Below are 19,404 nucleotides of genomic sequence, written 5' to 3'. Positions count from 1 at the left end.
GCTGAATCTTTTCCACTCTCCTTGCTTTCCTTCCATTTCTGGCAAAAGCCAGGCTTCTACACTTCCTGTTTACAAACTAGCTCCTTCTTAGTGTATCTTGCCCTGTCAATGCATCCTGCTTTTCACAGCACCTTACTTTATGCCATCTAACTGTTTATTCACTTACTCGCCTCTCTAAACCTGGCCCTGGCAGACGATGGGTTCCACAAGAACAAGGATTCATCAGCCCTGTTCCGTCCCATATCCTGGCATTTACCACAGTGCTCAACACACAATTCAACAAATGTTTATTTGAGCAACAGAGACTTCAGATAATATGACATAAATCAAAAACATGAAATGTATATAAAGAGGGGCTGGGGTTGTAGCTCAGTGGTAGAGCACTTGCCTGGCATGCGTGAGGCACTGGATTTGATTCTCAGCACCACATAAAGATAAATATATAAAATAAAGGTACATTGACAACTAAAAAAATAGTTTTTAAGAAAGTATATAAAATAGTTTTTAAGAAAGTATACAAAGAGGAAATTCCAGAAGGCAACATTAATTCAATGCTATCATCATTTAATGGAGAGAAAATCATACTAGACTGCAAAGACTTCTAAAAATCAAAGAGATCAGTAGAGGAAAGGGACCAAGGGGTGGGAGGTATGGAGACAGGAAGGAGTACTGGGGAGTGACATTGGTCAAATGACATTGTTATATTGTGGAACAACAAATTTCATCATTATGTACAACAATAATGCACCCATAAAAAAAAGTACAGAAAGAAAAGAAAATCATGCTAAAATGTAAAGGCCTTGAAGCCAAGGCTAAAAAGGGAAATAGAGGCCTCAAGAGACTAAGAAGGTGGACTTCGGCACCCAGTCCTCCTCAGCCAGGACAGTGCTGCTTGTCCCTTGTTTTCTACAATGGGTTCCCATCCAGAATTTGTTAATAGACAGGGTTTATAGCACTAAAATATTTGAAATGGTATATTAGTGCTCCATTAATGTGAATGTGACTATTTAAGATGTGAGGGCCAGGGGAAAAAAAAATCAATTAATTGGGTATAAATCAAATTAAAAAAAAAAACTATGAAGGGGAAATTTGGAAGAAAAAGAAAGGTATAGGTCCAAAAACAACATGCCCAACTTTCCTAAAATAAAAGTATGGTGAAGAGTTAGAAATAACCAGAAAACATAACATGCCAAAACATTAAAAAAGAAAACATGTTCACATATGAAATCTACATGGAAAGCATCAACATGTGTATTGTATGATGTATTACTGAAAACTTAGTCTGCCATACCTGGCCAGAGTCTCCAGTGCAATATTCAGTGATATCACAGCCGTTCACAGCATCCCGACACTCATACCCTCGTGGCTGAAACTGCAAATCAAAACCCAATATTAGGAACTAATACTAATTAATATTTGAAAAAGTTACTTTTCAACTCACCAACAATCTTTTGGCCTTCTCTTAATCAACCCCACCAGTCCCTTTTTATAAATTAATAAAAAAGCTGCAGGATGATACAAGGCCAGACACGACCGTCTACACTGAAGATGAGTCATCAGCCAAGGCATTAAGTATTCAGGCTTCAAAACCAACTGTCTCCAAATATTATTTTAGGAAAACAATATAATGGAAATTATGTAAAAAAGAAATGCTGATTTGTCTTGAGACAAAAGAGCAAAACACTGTAATATAAACATTTAAGATCTCTCTGAAGGATTGATAAACATTTCCAGCCTGCACTAATTTATCCATTAGCTTGGATGTTAATCTTGCCTTAGCTAAATATATACAATAAAATTAAAATGAATCTACATGAATTACCTTCAGTGATGCCAGTGATTACCTGTGATGTACAAATCATTTTGTTTGTATGGAAAAGGATGAGTAAAACATGAAAAAGGACTCATGAGCTTTAAGCAATTTATAAACTGGTACGGTGCATGAAGCAAGTATAAACTAAGCTAGAATCTTCTAGAATACCATAATGTAGAATATCTCTCAGTATTGAAATAAATAATAAAACTGTAATTTCATGCTTACAGGAAATATCACAGGTCTTAAATATTTAGAAAAGGAATATCTAAATTGATTTTTCAAAAACTGGAGGTCAATATAAATAGAAGATTGTGTCCACACATATACACACACAAATTGTGCATATATACATGAACCTTTGTAATTATGTCCTTATCTAGCTTTCCTGATTGCATAGAGGACTGAAAAGCCAAGTGGAAAAATATGAACACTAACTTTTATACTCCGGGTCTAAAATAAGTTAGGGTAAGTTTTGAAGAAAAACCTTATAAGTAAGAAGTCATATTATCAAAAAGACCACAGGAATTGCCCCTCTTTTATTCAATGATTTGATCTGATCCTCATCTGTGTTAGTAGGGCAACTCTCAATCTTTATTTTGCAAGCAACAGAGGTGTATTTTCTTAAGAAGTGTTGGAGGACAAGATCATGGATAGGGAATAACAGTAGAGGTGAATGACTCATGGAAGTGGGGTGGAATCATTGATTCTATAAAACCATGAGGCCAATATGCATAAATTTATGACAAGCTATGCAAACACTTGATGTACATACTGAGATTACTTGGTCAGTTTGTCAATTAAAAGAAAGACGAAGCTATCAGGTAACTCACAAGGCATGAGGTATTGTTACAGCAGGGCCCGTCGCTGCAGTGGGCCCCGTTGGAGAGAGAGCACTTCTTACAGCACAATCCATAGCATTCCTAGAGAAAACACCTCACGTGAGTAAAGCCACTCACTTGACCTTCTCCCCACACGTGCCTTGTGCAAAATCCCAGAGAACAGACATGTGTAACTGTAAGCAAATATTTTAACAAAGAAAAATCACTTTAAAACAATGATGGTCTCCTTTCTGCCATCTTTCCTAGCACAGCACAATGTCCTATGAAAGGGCTTCTCCATCAACGAGTATTTCATTGTTAAGCAGCACCCATCCCTGGTGAGCTCTACTACATCTTACTACCCAGTTAAGCTTTATAAAGACAAAGCCAGGAAGAACATGGATAAAATGTTTTGTGATTTGGTAAAACTTACCCAAGATGATATGAGTCATAGATTTTTAAACAGGTAGGGAATTTGATTAGAACAATCCATTTGTCTTTGTCAGACAAGGCCACGAGGACATGACTAATCCTAACGTGTCTGAGCTGGGAAGAAGTATTGATCAGGGAGGTCAGAAAGGAAGGCACCATGATGAACAGCAGAGCAGCCTCTCTCTAACACTGTTCTTACTAGTTCTGAAGGAGCTGCACTGAAGGTAGAGAAGGACTCTTGTACCCACCACATGGAAACCACAGTCACACTCCTCCCCAGCTTCTACATATCCATTTCCACACTCTGTGGGCTCGAATAGCTGAAAGAGATTAGGGAGAGAAACGGAAGGTATTTTCATTTATCCCAGGAAATCAACACACTCACCAGTCCACATACATGGCTCTACACTCGGCTATCATGTGGTATTCTTCTATGATCTGTTATTAAGGCATCTTATATAGGGTGTCTGTGTGGGAAACACAGAGATGACCTCTAGCATTAGAGTTACTTTTTATGGAAATAAGCTGTCAAGAGGGATAGATCACTTTTCATATTTGCTAATGGAGCTAAAATGCATTGCTAATAAGACTCACAGATATCTAATTTGCTGGCTTATAGCAGCACAGAAGATATAAAAATTGTCAAAAAGATAACTATGCTTCAGTCACAGCCAAATGTGATACATAAAATCAAATAAATGCAAACAAACTTGGAAAACAAAGTTGCTAGAAACCCAAGCCCATCTTCCTCATTGAAAAGAAACCTGCATCCGTCTGAAACATATCAAATGAATGAACAGACACATGTGTGAATCTATGGAAATCTCAATTTCTCAATCACTGCTGGAGTGATAGAACAGTCATATTTCTAGAAAAATCTATCCTACTGGTGTCATGAACTTGCTTCTAGATGAATGCTATTAGGAACCAACTGTTGAGGCAGTTCATTGCTTGTGAGAAACAGCCATATTTCCCACAGCCCGGGAAAGGATTTCTCTGGGCACCATCATTACCCTGGGTGAAGAGTGCAGCAGCATATTACAACACAAATGCTCAGGGCTTTGATTAGGAGAGGGAGAAAGAGACTCCGTCCCTAGCAGCTGTACACACCCTGAGGAAAGGTTACCTCCTTTCAACTCTACCCATGAAAGACCTGACCTTCCTTCCACTTCCAGGAAGGCCAAACTATTACAGGAAGCAAGGAAGCTCCCATGCCAGTTGGCTGAGGTTCCACTGGGGGAAAGTTCAAGGAGTGACATCAATCTCTGTTAGTACTCCATTAGGATAAAACGGAACATGGAAGGGCCAGTGAGAACACAACCAGCACTTTCTATTAGGCCTCTGGTCCTTTCTTAGGGCTCTTTCTCCATCCTGATATGTGTCACTACCTCAAACAGATGGACAGTATGGCAGTTGAGAAGGTTCCCAAACCACAGAAAATATGCACATTTATGCACATTGATAATGTGAAAACAACACAAAACTCATGCATATATATACCCTCACTGACTAAAAACCGTGGGGAAAAAATAAGTTCTTTGATATACACATATAAACAATTCCACTGGAATCCACAGGGCTTTTTAAAAAATTGTTGTAATATGTAATTTAAGAAGAGAAATAATTCTTTATTTACCAACTTTCAAAAATTGAAGATGTATACATAGTTATTTTATACTGTTTCCAAATTATTGCAATAATTGTCTTCCTACTCACAGGCAATTTGAGAAAGGCAACAATGACTCTTTATGCATATATAAGAAACCTTATCCTTCCCAAATCAGTGAGCATTATTTCCTCAAGCATGATGCTTATAATTAGCTGGTCCTCTGCAAGCTAGGTAAAATTAGCCATGTACATAGCAATTCAAAAATGCCAGCATCTCACATTAGTTCTTTATTACTGATTTTACCCATTTCAAACACTTTAAAGCTTTCAGGCTCTGGTGCACTGAGATCAGTGCCATGAAAGACAGGCAGCCTACATTAATGATATAAGGTCACTTTAAAAATTCGGTTTGTCTTTTCCACAACTTTACTGAGATTTTATACAGATATAAGACATTGAGCTACCATCTGACTCCAGCAGTATCACTTAATTATGGGTATGGAGAGAGTTATTCTATGAGTTACTTACATTAGTCACTAATTTTTTTTTTTTTTTTTTTTTTTTTTTTAGAAAAGGCTGACATGATTCCACTGGTCTCATTTGCAAAGTATTAAACATTTTGTATAGAAATGAACTGTATTTGACTTATAAAGTAGTATTTTACAGAAAATATGAAGTTTTGCTGCTTTAGAATTTCTTTACCATCTGCTAATTAGCATGGATCCTATCTTTCTGTTTGCCAAGTAACTTTACTTCCAAACAGAGCCTTATCCAAAAGCTCTAGTCAGAGAGTCTGAGATTTCTGGCTTTGCTGGATTTTATAAAGGTATGATAAATAGTCGTGTTCTATGTAATAGTCCCAAGAGGCCTGGGACATACCCTACAAAAAAACACATTAACATTTCTTCAGTAAGACATGCAAGTATTCACACTATGAGGGATAAATACAGATTTTAAATGTAGTTGTATTGTTAAATGTGTTTTCTGCAAACTTGTAAAAACCACATCTAGAAATTCTCAGTTTTTTTAACTCAGGATTTATGGATAAGGGATTTTAACACTGTATACAAGTTCTGCTGAAATGCCAGGGGAATGTGGACCTGTCCAGGTGAAGAGACTATGTAGTATAAATAAGTATGGTCTTTGTGGCAGCTGAGAATATCCTGAAACATGTTTTGGCTGGCTGATATTAGTAATGTTTCCTGCCTGGGAGAAATTGAGGCAGGTGGGGACAGGCAGGCAGAAAGGAAAGAAAGAAAGGCAAAAAGACCAAAAGACAAAAAGGAAGAGAAGGAAGAATTTGGGTCCCTAGAAACAGTGGGGAATTTTTAGCAGAGAGATGGATTACTTTCTTTGTCTAATGCACTATTTCTTAGTATAGAGAGGCGAAAAACCCTAGCATGAAAATATCAAAGATATTTTAGTTGAAGAGTTTTTGCGTTGCAGGGGGTTTGGGGTGTGCCTAGCACTGAACAGTGATTTCAGCTTGGTCATTCATTTAAATGAGATTCTATCTTCCACGTGATAAGACTTTTTGTAACTAAGTATTAATCTGACTGACAAGAAACCTGCTTTCCAAGACAATTATATGATATTTGGCATAGTTCCCTTGTTAAACACTGGAGAGATAATTACACTTCTGAAGTTACTAACCTTTGTTGGTCTGTTGAAAAGACAAGCTCCACCTCCTCTCTGTAAAAAGTCTCTGTACTCCAAAATGCTGCACTTTGAGAATTTTCGGGAATGGGACACCCTGAGGAAATAATGCAGTGGTAATGTAAATAATGTGCCAAAAACAGTCATCAGAGAAGGAAATTAAAACCCCTGAATTAGAACAAAATGTTCATTCTGGATCCAGATGAATCTACACAAATTTTGACAAAGGACTTATGGTTCCAATTAAATAAATTCATGTGAGTTTGTAAAAAGTATAAAGACAGAGAAAATCACTGTATTGGGGACAAGGTTACAACCTCCTTCTCTATCAAGGCCTCTTGTGACCTGGCTTGAAACCGTTTTTTTAAAGTTCATTACAGAACCTTTCATCTAGGCTGAATTTTAAAGTGTGGTCATTTTTACTTGCTATGTCTCAATAAAGGCAAGCAGTCTTTTGACTCTGCCTTGAATAAAAGGAGTTTATAAGCCTAAAAGACTCCATTCCGGAGGAGGGAGTTAGGATAGATTTATTAAAGACTGCAATTCAGTCTTCAACAAAGTGACTCAAGTAAACCAGAGAACTCTAAAGAGATATGCTGGACCATACACATATGTGTACATGCTTCTAGTGTGTATGGACCCCAGAAAAACAGATTAGGATAAGTTCCCATAAATGACAGCTCCTTATTCTCAGTTTCAAATTTTATTGGGTGATAGGAATAATTTAGCAGGAATATAAAATGAGCCTCTCTGTGATTTACTTAATCAAATTAATAACCTCTATGTCAGCACACAGAGAATATTATATATATTGTATGCATATTAATGTGTAATATACAATAATGTATATATATATATGATATACCATCACATGGTCAAGGTTAAGATGAATCATACACAATGATTTCTCAGAAACTGTAACAATACTTGATTTGAGAGTGACAGTCTACTTATTTCAGGATATAATCCAATACTATATGAGATATGAGGATTATTTATGAAAGGAAATAAAACCTGTCACTGTTGACAGTGATCCTTTATAAGAACCATATACTTGAGAAAAAATACATTAGCCTTAAATAATTTTATTATATTCTATGAATAATCAGTTCAAAAATTTATTTAGAAATTAGGAGTTGAAAAGGAAAAAGACATCTCCCTGTAAAACCAATATTAAAAACAGAGCTACCTTTCTACAACAGTCCTCAGAAATGCCTGTATACCTTTCAATTATTAAATTGTGGAACAACAGTAATGCAGCAGTGGAAGCTATGAGTTTTGAGCATAAACTTCATTTCTAGGAATATGGTATAAAGTTTCAGGGATAATGGCTGACTGTGCAAACCTCTTCTGTCCAGGAGCTGGACTCCTGGGAGCGTCTGGTAGAATAAAGAAGGGGCCTGCACAGGCGGGTAGGGACTTCTGGCAACAAGATTCAGAGGGATGGAAGAAACGCCAATGTTCTGCCAATGTCCTGGGCAGGTGTCCAGCATGGACAAAAGAAGTCAGAGAGGGGTCTAAGTAAGGAACCCTCTCCCCTCTACTAGGAGAGGGCTATAGCTTAGGAGGCCCTGGGGCAGTGGCCTGCATGGAGGCCCCCTGCATGGGGGGTCCTTAGGAAAGAGCCATGTTTCAGGCCTAGATTCACTGATACAACAGCAGCTATGGGACAGCTGCTCTAGTTCCCAAAGTCCTCAAAAGAAAAGAAAGGACAGGTGAGTGAATGTTCAAATATTTATCACTAGAACATTATCTAGTTTAAACACAATAAATCGGAGAAGGAAAAAAGCTGCATTGATTCTCCATATGGTACAATTTTTACTAATGTAAGCATATATATTTACAATTCCTAAAAATGTAAATTGATGCCTAAATTGATTTTCATTGACTGCTTCAGGTAGACAACAAGCTTTTAGTCCAAGTGTACTAAAAAATTAATGCCTCCCCTAAACTTAGAAGCATATAGAAATGTGCTTCCTTAAAGGGTTAATAAGAAGTAGAGTAGCTAATACATTTTATTTTTATCACCAATCTTAAATTAAAAATTAAAATATAAAGTGAATTAGTCCTGGCTGCCTTAAAATATCAGAGAGTTAATTATTGAATTTATACTAAATGCTTAGCCTAAAAGACCAGTACCTGAGAGACTATGTCTCTGATTATATGTAGTAATTTTAGCAAAAGGCCTACGTCAAATGCATGTGTAATAAAAACTTACCCTGTTTCCTCCATGATGCAGCCACCCCAGGATTCTGTACAGTCACATTCTAGTCCAATGGAGCAGAAAAAAAAGGAAACAAAAATCACATCTTTACTTTGTATTACAGTACCTACAAAAATCCTTTATTATCAATCCCATGTCAAAAAGATACAGAATGGGAAGTCTCATAGGACAAAATTTATTTCACTTAAGCATATTTCCTTATCCTTTCCAGAAGCATAGGCTGCTTCCTAAGAAAACACCTGGCAGGAAATAAAACTATGCCACTCTTTATTTTTCTAACTTGTACAACTCAATTAGGTTCCTACTTCCAATGAGTAGTGGGAAGTACCCTAAGGGCTCTGGAGACTGGAGAGCCTGAGTTCTAATGTAAGCTCCACCACAGGAGAGGGTCCCATAGGCAAGTGACTTAGTCTTTCTTGGGTCTTAGTGTTTCCACCTCAAAAATGGAAGTAATCTCTCTCTGTCCGTCTACCAGACTGGTTCTGGGATTCACACAGATCATGCACCCGTATGCTCTCCATGAACACAGTGAAATATCAATGAAGTGCTTCTCACGAAGACACAGTGAAGATTAAAGAGAATTTGATTAGCTAGAGTCAAAGCCAGGACTGGTCAGAGACTTGAAGAACACTGTGCTAAAAGGTTTGGCAGAAGAGGGAAGTCTAAACAAACATAGATGTAATTACTTAAATACAAACTGTAAGCTTAACACACATACCAGAAACCAACATGCCAGTACTGAAATGGGCTCTTCTTTTCACTTATTTTTTCCTATTCTCTTTTCTATCATAATGATATTTTTAAAAAAAGACTTCCAAATGGATTTTTTTTTTTAAACTCAAAGTTTGGAACTCAGGAACTAGCTACCTAAACAAACATTTTTCACAAAGGAATACAGAATAGTAGGAAGGAAGGAGCTATGGGACTTTAGGAATGAACTCACTGTCTCAAACAGTGACCACCCCAGTAACATTTCTCAGCTGACCCTCACACTGCCCTCTAGGATTTTAAACAAGACCATGAGCCTAGTAATACACCTTTCTGGTTTTAAGGTATCCATGACAGCTCACAAATTCTAAAAACCTCTTTAATGTGGAATGGGTGTTTCCTTGGAGAAGTAAATAATTAGAGCAAGATTTTAGAAAGTTCATGGGGATTTGCAAAATGCCTGCAGACAGCTGTGATGATCATGTACCTGATCATTTAAGATACCCATCAAAGAATTCAAGAAGCCCATGGGTATATATATCTTGTTCCATTGTTTCATACTATTAGGTATTAATGACCAAAAAAGTGAAAAATGTAATATAATGCTACAGATTTTTCCTTTACTTCTTTGGGGAGGTTAAGGTGGAAGGAAGACCCTTATTCCTGGTATCTCATATTTACCCAGAGGAGTGGGGATTCCACTTAATTTCTAGCTAAGTGAATGTGAGTGAACACATTGGTCTCTCTTTCCACAAGATCACATTAGGATGTTTGTGGAGAGAAGGTACTTCTTGTCTGCCATGAAAATGTATTAAAATTATATTTTACTATTATATTGATAGAATAGGGAATATAATTCAGGTGGGGTTTTAATCTAATTTAAAAAGACATTAGAAATCTTCCTGGGTCCCTAAAATGATGGTGGGCTGTAAACACTTGGCCTACTGGATAAGTCAGTCCTATCTTTCCATCATGCATCTGATTAATGAAGAAAGTGGCACCTAACATCAAGTTTTTCTCATGGATGGGATCTGTGACCCTGTGTGGACTCTCTCTTGGACCTGCCTTCCCAACAGACAGAATTCTGTCCTATCCCACCCACCCCAGGCTGACAAGCTTTGTCCAGAGGAGCCTTCTTCTCCAACTTTTCTGATGTGACTAGGTGGGTACGTTTAATTCAAGTTTAAATACGAGATCCTTTTTAACTCTAGATATAAACTAATCCTAATCCAGCTATACTATTACCAATCTTGTGATGGAGTTTCTTCTAGCATCTTGTGTCTACGGGCAGCTGGTTAGAACCCAGAGGGGGAGTATCCACCACCGCAATTTTGCAGTGTGAGAAAAAGCCAACTCAAGTCCTGAGCAACCAGGTATGATTTTATGAATTATTAAGAGGAAACTTCAATAACTGCAAAAGATTAAGAATTATCTTAAGTTGCTTGTTTTATAAACGTTTTAGAGGAAGGAGATGTGGCATGGATAAACTATAGTGACTTAGGAATGAAAAATATTTATTGCCCAGACATGCATTATACAGAAGAATGGCCCACAAAAGTGAGTAAGAAGGTCAGTGTACATACTTGGCTTTCTGCTAGAAGGTTCCCATTGGATTCCAAGGTTCTGAGCCAGGCTCTGGGATAATACTTGTGCCACTGCCATTGGAAGACCATACTGTTTTTCAGAGTTGAAAGTGTGTGGGAAACATTTGAGAGAGTGCACAAAGCTAGTTATTATTTCTTAATTGTTACCACATATCATTTCAACTCCCTAAGCAGAGCCTCACATCTAAAGATGGCGTATGCTCCTTCTCACTTCTTCCCTGCAACTGGGCCCAAGAAGCAAAAGGCATTCTTCCTGTGACAACTCTCAGAACTTGAAGCTCTAACATGAAAATATAATGACAAGTCCCAAAAGCCTGGTCTCTGACTCAGCCCATATCAAGCCAAGAACAAATTCAACTTACTACAACTAAGTCACGAGGGGTCTCCACTGAATGCTGGCTATTGGGATAACATGGTAAAACATATTCCGGTACTGACCAGAGTTTATATATAGTTGATTAGGCTTTTTGGGTACATTAGCCAATTATGAATATTCTTTATAAAAAATAAAGGTATCAAAATGCAAACAATGATATTGAGAAAATATTTATTTTGATTAATTCTACAGATTGGTAGGTAGAAGGCATAAAGATGAATAAATTTACATAGGGAGAAAAAAACCACAATACTATTGTAAATCTTTTGATTTAAATGAGTTAAATCTAATATGGATGGAGAGCACTATAACTTTAAAAATTATAAGAACAGGATTAAAAAGCTTATAAAAACTTAATATCTTGTCTCTAGAGACCTGAAAATTCCTGAGCTGGTTTTCAGCTTGCATTTACCTGATAAATATGCAAAACTGTGATTATCATACCCCAAGGATATCATCATGAATCCAAAGGCCCATTTTGGGTTCTGTTTATTAATCTAAGTCACTCACGCCATGTTCTCAACGCCAGCATATGCAAAGATAACTTTTTGCTTAAGGAAAACTGACAAAATTTACCTCATTCACACCAACCCCTCTTGTGCGAGAACAGACACCTCCAAAGTAACTCAGACTGCTTCTCTTGTAGTGGAATGTCACGCGCCTTAAGAAAAAAAAACATTAGAAAACTAATGTAGCGACTCCCATATAAACGCTCCCTAAACATGTCTACTCTCTTACACTGACCACCCCAAAACCATCCTTCTCAGGAAATAAAAACTGTATTTTTAAACTTATGTTGCCAAAATACCTTTAAATTTATGTTGTATTAAACAATCTCAGTTGAATCAGCATTAACTGAGCACCACGCAAACATCAAGGACCAGCACAGGAATAAAAGATACAGAGATAAACAGACCACAGCCCTGGATCTTTTTCTAGTAGAGAGTATCTAGTAGTTCTACAGAATATTACTGATCATTATAAATTTTTCACTAAAGAATGAGAGAAAAGAAAAGAAAGGGTAAAGATGAGAAAGAAAAAAAAAGAGTACTTTGGTTGGTTTGATTCCAGGAAGAATGTTGGAAGACTGAAAACAGCTACACCAGGAGCAAGGAAGGGAACAGCTTGTTACAGGAAGAAAGAAAGTATAGTACTCCTCCTCCTTAGTGACAGAAACTCATTTGTATTTGGTGGTTCATCCAAAAGACCATGTTTCCTAGCCTTCTCACAGCTAGGAGTGGTCATGTGACAAAGGTCTAGAAATAATTTGCTGGTGAAATTGATGCATGAAAACTTTCAGGAACTGTCCCTTACAAAAGTTGACTCAACTGCCTGTAAGGAAGGCTGGAGCATCAGCAGCTATCTTGGGGTGTGAGTCCACCTTGCGAACGGAAGTTATATGCTCTGAAAGTAGAGCTCACGGTCATGGAACCAGCACTGGGATCTCAGCCCTGGCATCTGTGCTTCCTATATAATGGAGAGGGGCATCACCAGCAGTCTTGTTCAAGTCATTGTTTTCTGAATACATAATGTAACTGATACCACAAGGGAACAAAGACAGATGCCAAATGGAAGACTCCAAGAGAAGCCTAAACAGGTACATACGAGATGAGGTGCACGGCATCGGCATGCTGCTTGATACGCTGCCTGTATTTGGAGAATTCATGGAGCATCTGCACAGGATTGGTGGTGATGTCAATCTGATCCTTCTCTGTCCAGGTCTCTACAGCCACCAGGACAACCCTGGTATTGAGCTGCTCCTTGTAAATCTGAGGGTATACAACAGGACAGGTGCAGGAGGAAAACACTGGGTCAAACATGCACAATCAGTGAGTCAGAGTCAGCGGAAGGACAGGAAGGGGGAGGTGAGAGAACATGGGGTCAGAATTAGCTCATCACAGAGAAACTGCTTTTTCTTTCTCTTTCTCAAGAGCAAAAAGAAAGAACAACCACACAATGCAGTCCCACATCACCTCATCTCATATAAGGTTATTTCCACCCCGATCTGTACATTTGGTGGCCTAGCATTTCACGAGGGTAAAGACAGTCAGATGTAGGGATGTCAAGATTCTAAGTCAGAACATAAATTGAGAACAGGGTTCATAAAAATCACCTTTCAAACCTCATAGGAGGCAACAGGCTGAGCCTGACAGAATGGCTCTAAGTGCAATATAACCAGTTATTCCTGCAGGATTGGAACAGTCTACCGAACAGTGGATGGCTTGTCCTTGGAGCCACATTATATGAAAAGTAAATAACACAGGGAAGGAATCACAAAGCTGAGATCAGAAGAGGAAAAGAGCAGATTTATATCAGCTACCTCACCCTCTCCACAAAGAGGATCACTCGCAATATTTACACTGTTACCCTTCTCTGTTTCTCTACTTTTGGCCCCAAAACTGAATATTTCACATAGTTTAGCAATTTCAGTGAGTGTTGCCATTTTGTTTTATTTGCAAACTAATTAAGAAAACAATGGCTGATCTCTGAACACACTGAGGAAGGGGACTATCACGATGCTTACACCAAATCAAAGCTATCACAACTCTACACAAAATTAGTTAAGCCTAATGTCTTTCAAAATTAGTGATCAGCTCCAGACCTCATAAGGTAATTACACTTTGCAAGAAGTGACTCTGTTCAGTCATGCTGAAATGACTAACAAAGACATGTTACTAAGTAAACAGCTTTTTCAGGGAAAATGATGTGTTTATGATTCTCTTTTCCATTTTTCACTTACAGCTTTCCTCTGAGAAGATTGACAAGAGCTGAAATTAAAATTAATAGACCAGGTGTACACTGGCTCTCAGAGGCTCAATCTTAACTTTATATTATATATTCTATGCACATCCATTCATATTATTCATTTGCTCAACTGTGGCCACCAGGCACACAACATAAGCTAGGTGTGCATAATGTATGTTATGAGAATTTATATGGCTGGTGGTTTTTAGTTTGTTAAAAGGCAGAAAAGAAGGCAGCTCCTTCGAGTAAATAAATATCACTTAGATGTTCAGCAAGTTATAAAAGGTTTTTTTTCACCATTAAAAAGGAACATACAATAAATATCAGATAAAAATGTAGTTAGCTGAACAAAAGAGCATTTTACATTAGAATATATAAAGTAGCATGCTGTATTTAATATATGCTAGTCAAATTGAATTATTCATTGGAACAGAGTGCTTAATATCCAGATCTGTGGAGTTCCTACCTAAGGCAGAAAAAGGAAGAAAATCTTAATAATCATTCTTTGTAACATAAAATTAGAGGGTTGGGGGGGCAGGAAATATCAATAGTAAGGATTAGATAAGTTAGAAGCCTTTCAAGGAATATGCATACATATTTTTTTTCAAATTAGTTTTATTTGGGGATTGTACTTAATTATGGCATCTAGAAATAAAGTCTGAAACATTTCACTAATGAGAATACTAAGATAATAAATTTGTTTCCTTTAAAATTCTTTTTCTATTATCTATATTCTCAAACACACTCTGCCTCAATCTATTAGTTCTTCTCTGCTAACACCACATATTCAAGAAAAGCTCAACCTGTTATTAACAAAGTCCCATTTGTCAAGTGTAATTTGCACTCCTTATGGTAGCTAATTTTATCCATTGTGTTTTGTCCCTTATGGACTCTGATGACACTAAGGTCTAGATATTGCTTAGAAGCAATGCTATATAGTTATTACATGCTAATGGGGAAAAAAGTGTTACATTTAAGGAGCTAGAAACCCCAACTACCCCGATTTGATCATTGCACATTGTAAACAAGTAGCGCATTATAACACTGCATCATAAATATGCACAATTAGAATAATAATGAACAAAAATATGTAAACAGAGATTTAAAGGAAGCAATGCTAATGCAGCTTTGGGATTCTGAGAATACTCAGCAGCTCCCTGAAACTCTGATAACACTACTGTTTCTGAAGCAGACTATGCTACAATTTCTTAGCCAAACTTAATAACTGCATTTTTTACTTTTGCCCAGGAAGTAACTAAGGAAACAAGAAAACAAACAGAGATAAAGATATAAACCATGCCATCCTGGTTAAAATAGGTTCAAGAAAACTGGGGTACTTACAGAATCCACAAGGTTGACCACAGATTTTGCAAAGTTGTTGGTGTGTGCATGAGAAGAGCGATGCTTCTTATACTGGGGGTGGGGGAAAGAAGATGTATCAGTCACTGCCAAACCATAATTTGGTGATAGATTTCAAAATTCCATAAAAGCAGAAATATCTTAGCAATAGTAAAAATGAGGATCAAAAATACAGCATTTGGTTTGTGCCATGTTGAATATGGTGATGTTCTCCCTCCCCGCCCCCCATTCTCTGGCAACAGAACTCTAAAACACACATAATGTTCTAGGTGATGGAAAGGGACCTGTGTGAAAAGCTTTATCACTTAGAAGTCAGTTTTTAATTGTCTTAATATCAACCAGTTCAATCCTTTGTTTTCATTGAAATGACATGTCACAGTTTATAAAGGCCATACACCAAAATATTTAGTTTTCGTTGGTCATTTCCCTCACCTAACACTCAAGGTCACCCGTGGATCAAGAAAATCCCTTATGCAGCACCTCAGGCAGCACCCATGACATAGAAAGCTGTGTCCCTACAGAGAATGTTTCCTCCACTGGAAACCTTCACCTCTGAGTGCTCCCAGTCAGACAAGAGGAGACATAAAAGTAAAGTGCACTGATGGCTGTTTACCATTATTAAAGAAAATAAAGAAGAGCAAATTAATAGAACCATTCTATAACAACATCAGGAGGGCTATGCTTTTAGCCAGGAGTAGTGCACTTTGCTGAACAGGTCATTAAGAGGACACTGGAAAGCTGAGGTCTGCCATGGGAAAACCATGCCCTCTACTGGTGCATAAGGCCATCATACCTTACAAGTCTGAGGGGGGAAATACATATGTTTAATACATATTTTTAAAATACATACACACATATATACATATGTATACACACATACACTTAAAACCTCCAATTCAGATTTGTACCACAAGTCTTTGACACCTATCTTCAATTACAATGGTGAAAATAATGTCTTACATAAAGATTTACAATATGTTCACATTGGGAAATCATGATATTCTTTTTTTTCCTTTACCCTACAGATTTGCCAGACCCCCTTCATTTCCTTCTCTCTCAACTCCTATGACTTTGTTTTGGAAACAAAAAAAGTATGGCTAAGTGTTTATATATCCAATGCCTATTTTTAGAACAGTGGGAACACAGAGGATGCATGATAAATGTGTAATAAATTGATTCATAACTTGCTATTGGTAGCATTCATTAATTTGTAACTATTGGTATAATATTGCTGCTATTGTTCACATTATTGCTACCTCTGTGTATCATAAAGGGAGCCAAACTGTCTCAATGCATTCATTTAAAAATAAGTTTCAATGTATGTGTATAAGTGGGTCATAAAAATATCACATTCATCTAAAATTTTTCAAGCATTTTAGCAGGTTTAAACTTTAAATTAGCATAAAGAAATTTCTATAAATTGCTGTCTGTTTCAAGTGGCCTAGCAAATTCTACAAGCTGAAAATTTTCAAAGATACCTTTTAAGAGTAAAAGCAAGTCTCAACATTAAGTTCCTTTGAGATGATGAAAATGTGTTAGAACTACACAGTGGTGATGATTACACACAATGTGAAGTTACTAAAATCCAATGAATTGCAGACTTAAAAAAAATCTTAAAGTTAAATAGCATATGTCACATAAAGAATAGAAAAATATTAGCTGACACCTATTCTAAAGTTACTGTTAAGAAGAATTTTATCTTGCTTCTGAATATCAATTTGTCCTTTTTAGAGATGACTTTTTATAGTAGAATGGTCATAGAAAATATGGCTTGAAAGTTTAAAAAATTAATAAGGTCTTTTTAAAGTCTACAAAAATGTGATGTTTTTTCATTTATTTCTCATTTGTAATTTTCAAGTCTCTGATTTTCTTTTGAGAAAGATCACTCAACCTGCTGTGGATCAATGAATTAGAGAGGATCAAGAATGGAAGCAGACAGAGCTTTGGAGAAACTGTTCCCTTTTTACCTGCGATCGTCCAGGTAAAAAGTAATGAAGGCAGACAGCTGCAAAGAGAAGCAGATGAACCTGAGAAGCATTATGAAGGGAGAAATGCCAAGACCTGCAGATCTAAAGGATGTAGAAGGTGAGGCAGGAGAGGAATAAAAGGTGAGACCAGGCTGAGACCCTGACTAGATGGGAATGGTGGTATCAAATATCTAAGTGAATCCCACCTCATGCCCACCCACAGGAATGGGGTCCTAATTAGAATAAGATGTATCCCATACTTGTATAATTTTGTCAGAATGGATTCTACCTGCATGTATAACTAAGAAGAACCAATTTTAAAAGTTTTTTAAAAGATAATGAAACTAGGAAAGAAGAGTTCAAGACTAGGAAACTGAGTCCATGTTCTGTGGCACAATGAAATACCCGAAATGATGTAGCGAGAATAAGAGGTTTACTGAGCCCAAGGTTCCTGCACCTGTTCATTATCTAGTGAGGGCCTTGTCGCTACTTCATAACACAACAGAGGGTATTACATGGTGACAGGGTAAGGGTGCCAGCTCCAGTCCCTTTACCCTATCTTATGAAGCCACTGATGCCATTTGTGGGGGCCAGTCCTCATGACTACCTAACCCCTAACTGCCTCTCAAAGGTCCTATCTCCAAGTACCATCAACATGTGAATACTGGGATTAAGTTTTCAACACTGGAACTTGGGGTGGACACATACAAACCCTCAGGTTCTGGTTTAGAAGTGTTAAGTGTGAGACGCCTACTCAATATTGAAGTACAAGTGTCAAGCAGGCAGTTGGATGCATGAGCATGGAACTCAGAAGGCTGCAGCTATAGAGTAGGAAATAAAGAATTAAAAGTCATGGTACTATTTAAAGGCTTGAGATTAGAAGCTCTCACTCCGGGAGTATGGAATGAGAGCGCTGAACCTAGCCATGGGGCACTTCCATGATTCTAGGAGTCAGATTTAAAAGACTTAGAAGAAATGGCTGCTATCGTGTCATAGAAAACAAGAGGACGAAAGTGTTTCCGTAAAAGAGAGTAATTTTGTCCAATGTTGCTAAGGGAGTAAGATAAAGATAGAACAGTGACCACTAGATTTGTTAACCTGAAGCAACATTTAATTGAGCACCTAGAATTTATTAGGCACTATGATAAGAGTTTCTCCTCCAACCATTATTTGCTCCTCAATACTCTTATGAATTTTATTATTCCCAAATAACTCATTCAAGATCACATGGTTGAAATTTAAAGCTTACTCTGGATCAAGACAGGAGATAAACTTGTTCAGTTAACAATTCTTTTAAATAGTTCATATATATTCCCAACAAATCACAATTACTGATAAGAATTTGTAATTTTTTAGGTGTATACAGTGCTTTTAAAGTAGGGAAAACCAAATGAGATATACATTAAAAAAAATTTGAATTATCATCACCCATTTGCACTTATTGGCTCCCACTTAAGAATACAGCAAAAATGAAAGCAAAACACTTGATTTCCAGGCACTTTAAAATATCTCAACCAATTTTCTCTTAGAATAAGGTTTGTAATATTTAGTTTTAGTTTAAGTGGCTCAAAGAGATGTTTGCAGACTCTTATCAAGGCTGTAATTGGCACAAATTAGGTTCCGCCAGCCAGGTACTAAGATGCTTTCTACAAAATTGATGGATTTTTCTTTCTAATTGAAAGCCTCTGATAGTGTGATGTCTGTTCAAAATACGATATATGCATTTTTCAGGCAGTCAATATTGGGTTACTCTGAATTAGAGGTGCAAACTTGAATGCAAATGTAGGCAAAATGTTTCTATTTCCTGCATGAATGAGAACTAATTTTGCAAATAAAGAAAAATGTTCAGTCTCCATTTATGATAAAATGTACCTTCACATTTTCAGATCACTGAAAATAATTTACATTTAAACTGGCAAATTTGCTTTTACTTCCTGAACAAATGAAACCCTAAGAAATTTGTCATTTAAAAAAAATTTTAAATTAGAACTTATTTTCAACCCTAAGTTAAGAGTTATCAAATAACTGCTGCCTCATACAGTATAAACATTGTAAGATGAGTGTTCTCCATGGTATGATTACTCTAAAGCC

General features: G+C 37.0%; 1 protein-coding gene across 3 annotated transcripts in view; it reads right to left on the bottom strand.

Moving 5' to 3' along the window:
* The window catches only part of ADAM23 (ADAM metallopeptidase domain 23), a 157,207-nt gene that overhangs the window by 36,835 nt on the left and 100,968 nt on the right, over positions 1-19,404 (bottom strand). For all 3 annotated transcript variants that reach the window (XM_079130583.1, XM_079130582.1, XM_079130584.1), the window contains exons 10-18: positions 15,329-15,400; positions 12,848-13,011; positions 11,819-11,903; positions 10,846-10,936; positions 8,549-8,597; positions 6,328-6,427; positions 3,315-3,386; positions 2,647-2,736; positions 1,292-1,372 (exon numbers count right to left, since the gene is read on the bottom strand). In XM_079130583.1, coding sequence (XP_078986709.1) covers positions 1,292-1,372; positions 2,647-2,736; positions 3,315-3,386; positions 6,328-6,427; positions 8,549-8,597; positions 10,846-10,936; positions 11,819-11,903; positions 12,848-13,011; positions 15,329-15,400 — 804 coding nt within the window. The remainder of the gene's footprint in view (positions 1-1,291; positions 1,373-2,646; positions 2,737-3,314; positions 3,387-6,327; positions 6,428-8,548; positions 8,598-10,845; positions 10,937-11,818; positions 11,904-12,847; positions 13,012-15,328; positions 15,401-19,404) is intronic.

Source organism: Sciurus vulgaris (genome assembly GCF_902686455.1).
Source record: "Sciurus vulgaris genome assembly, chromosome: 3".
Taxonomy (NCBI): domain Eukaryota; kingdom Metazoa; phylum Chordata; class Mammalia; order Rodentia; family Sciuridae; genus Sciurus; species Sciurus vulgaris.
The sequence above is the reverse complement of the archived record's forward strand: the minus strand, read 5'-3'. Positions and strand labels throughout refer to the sequence as shown.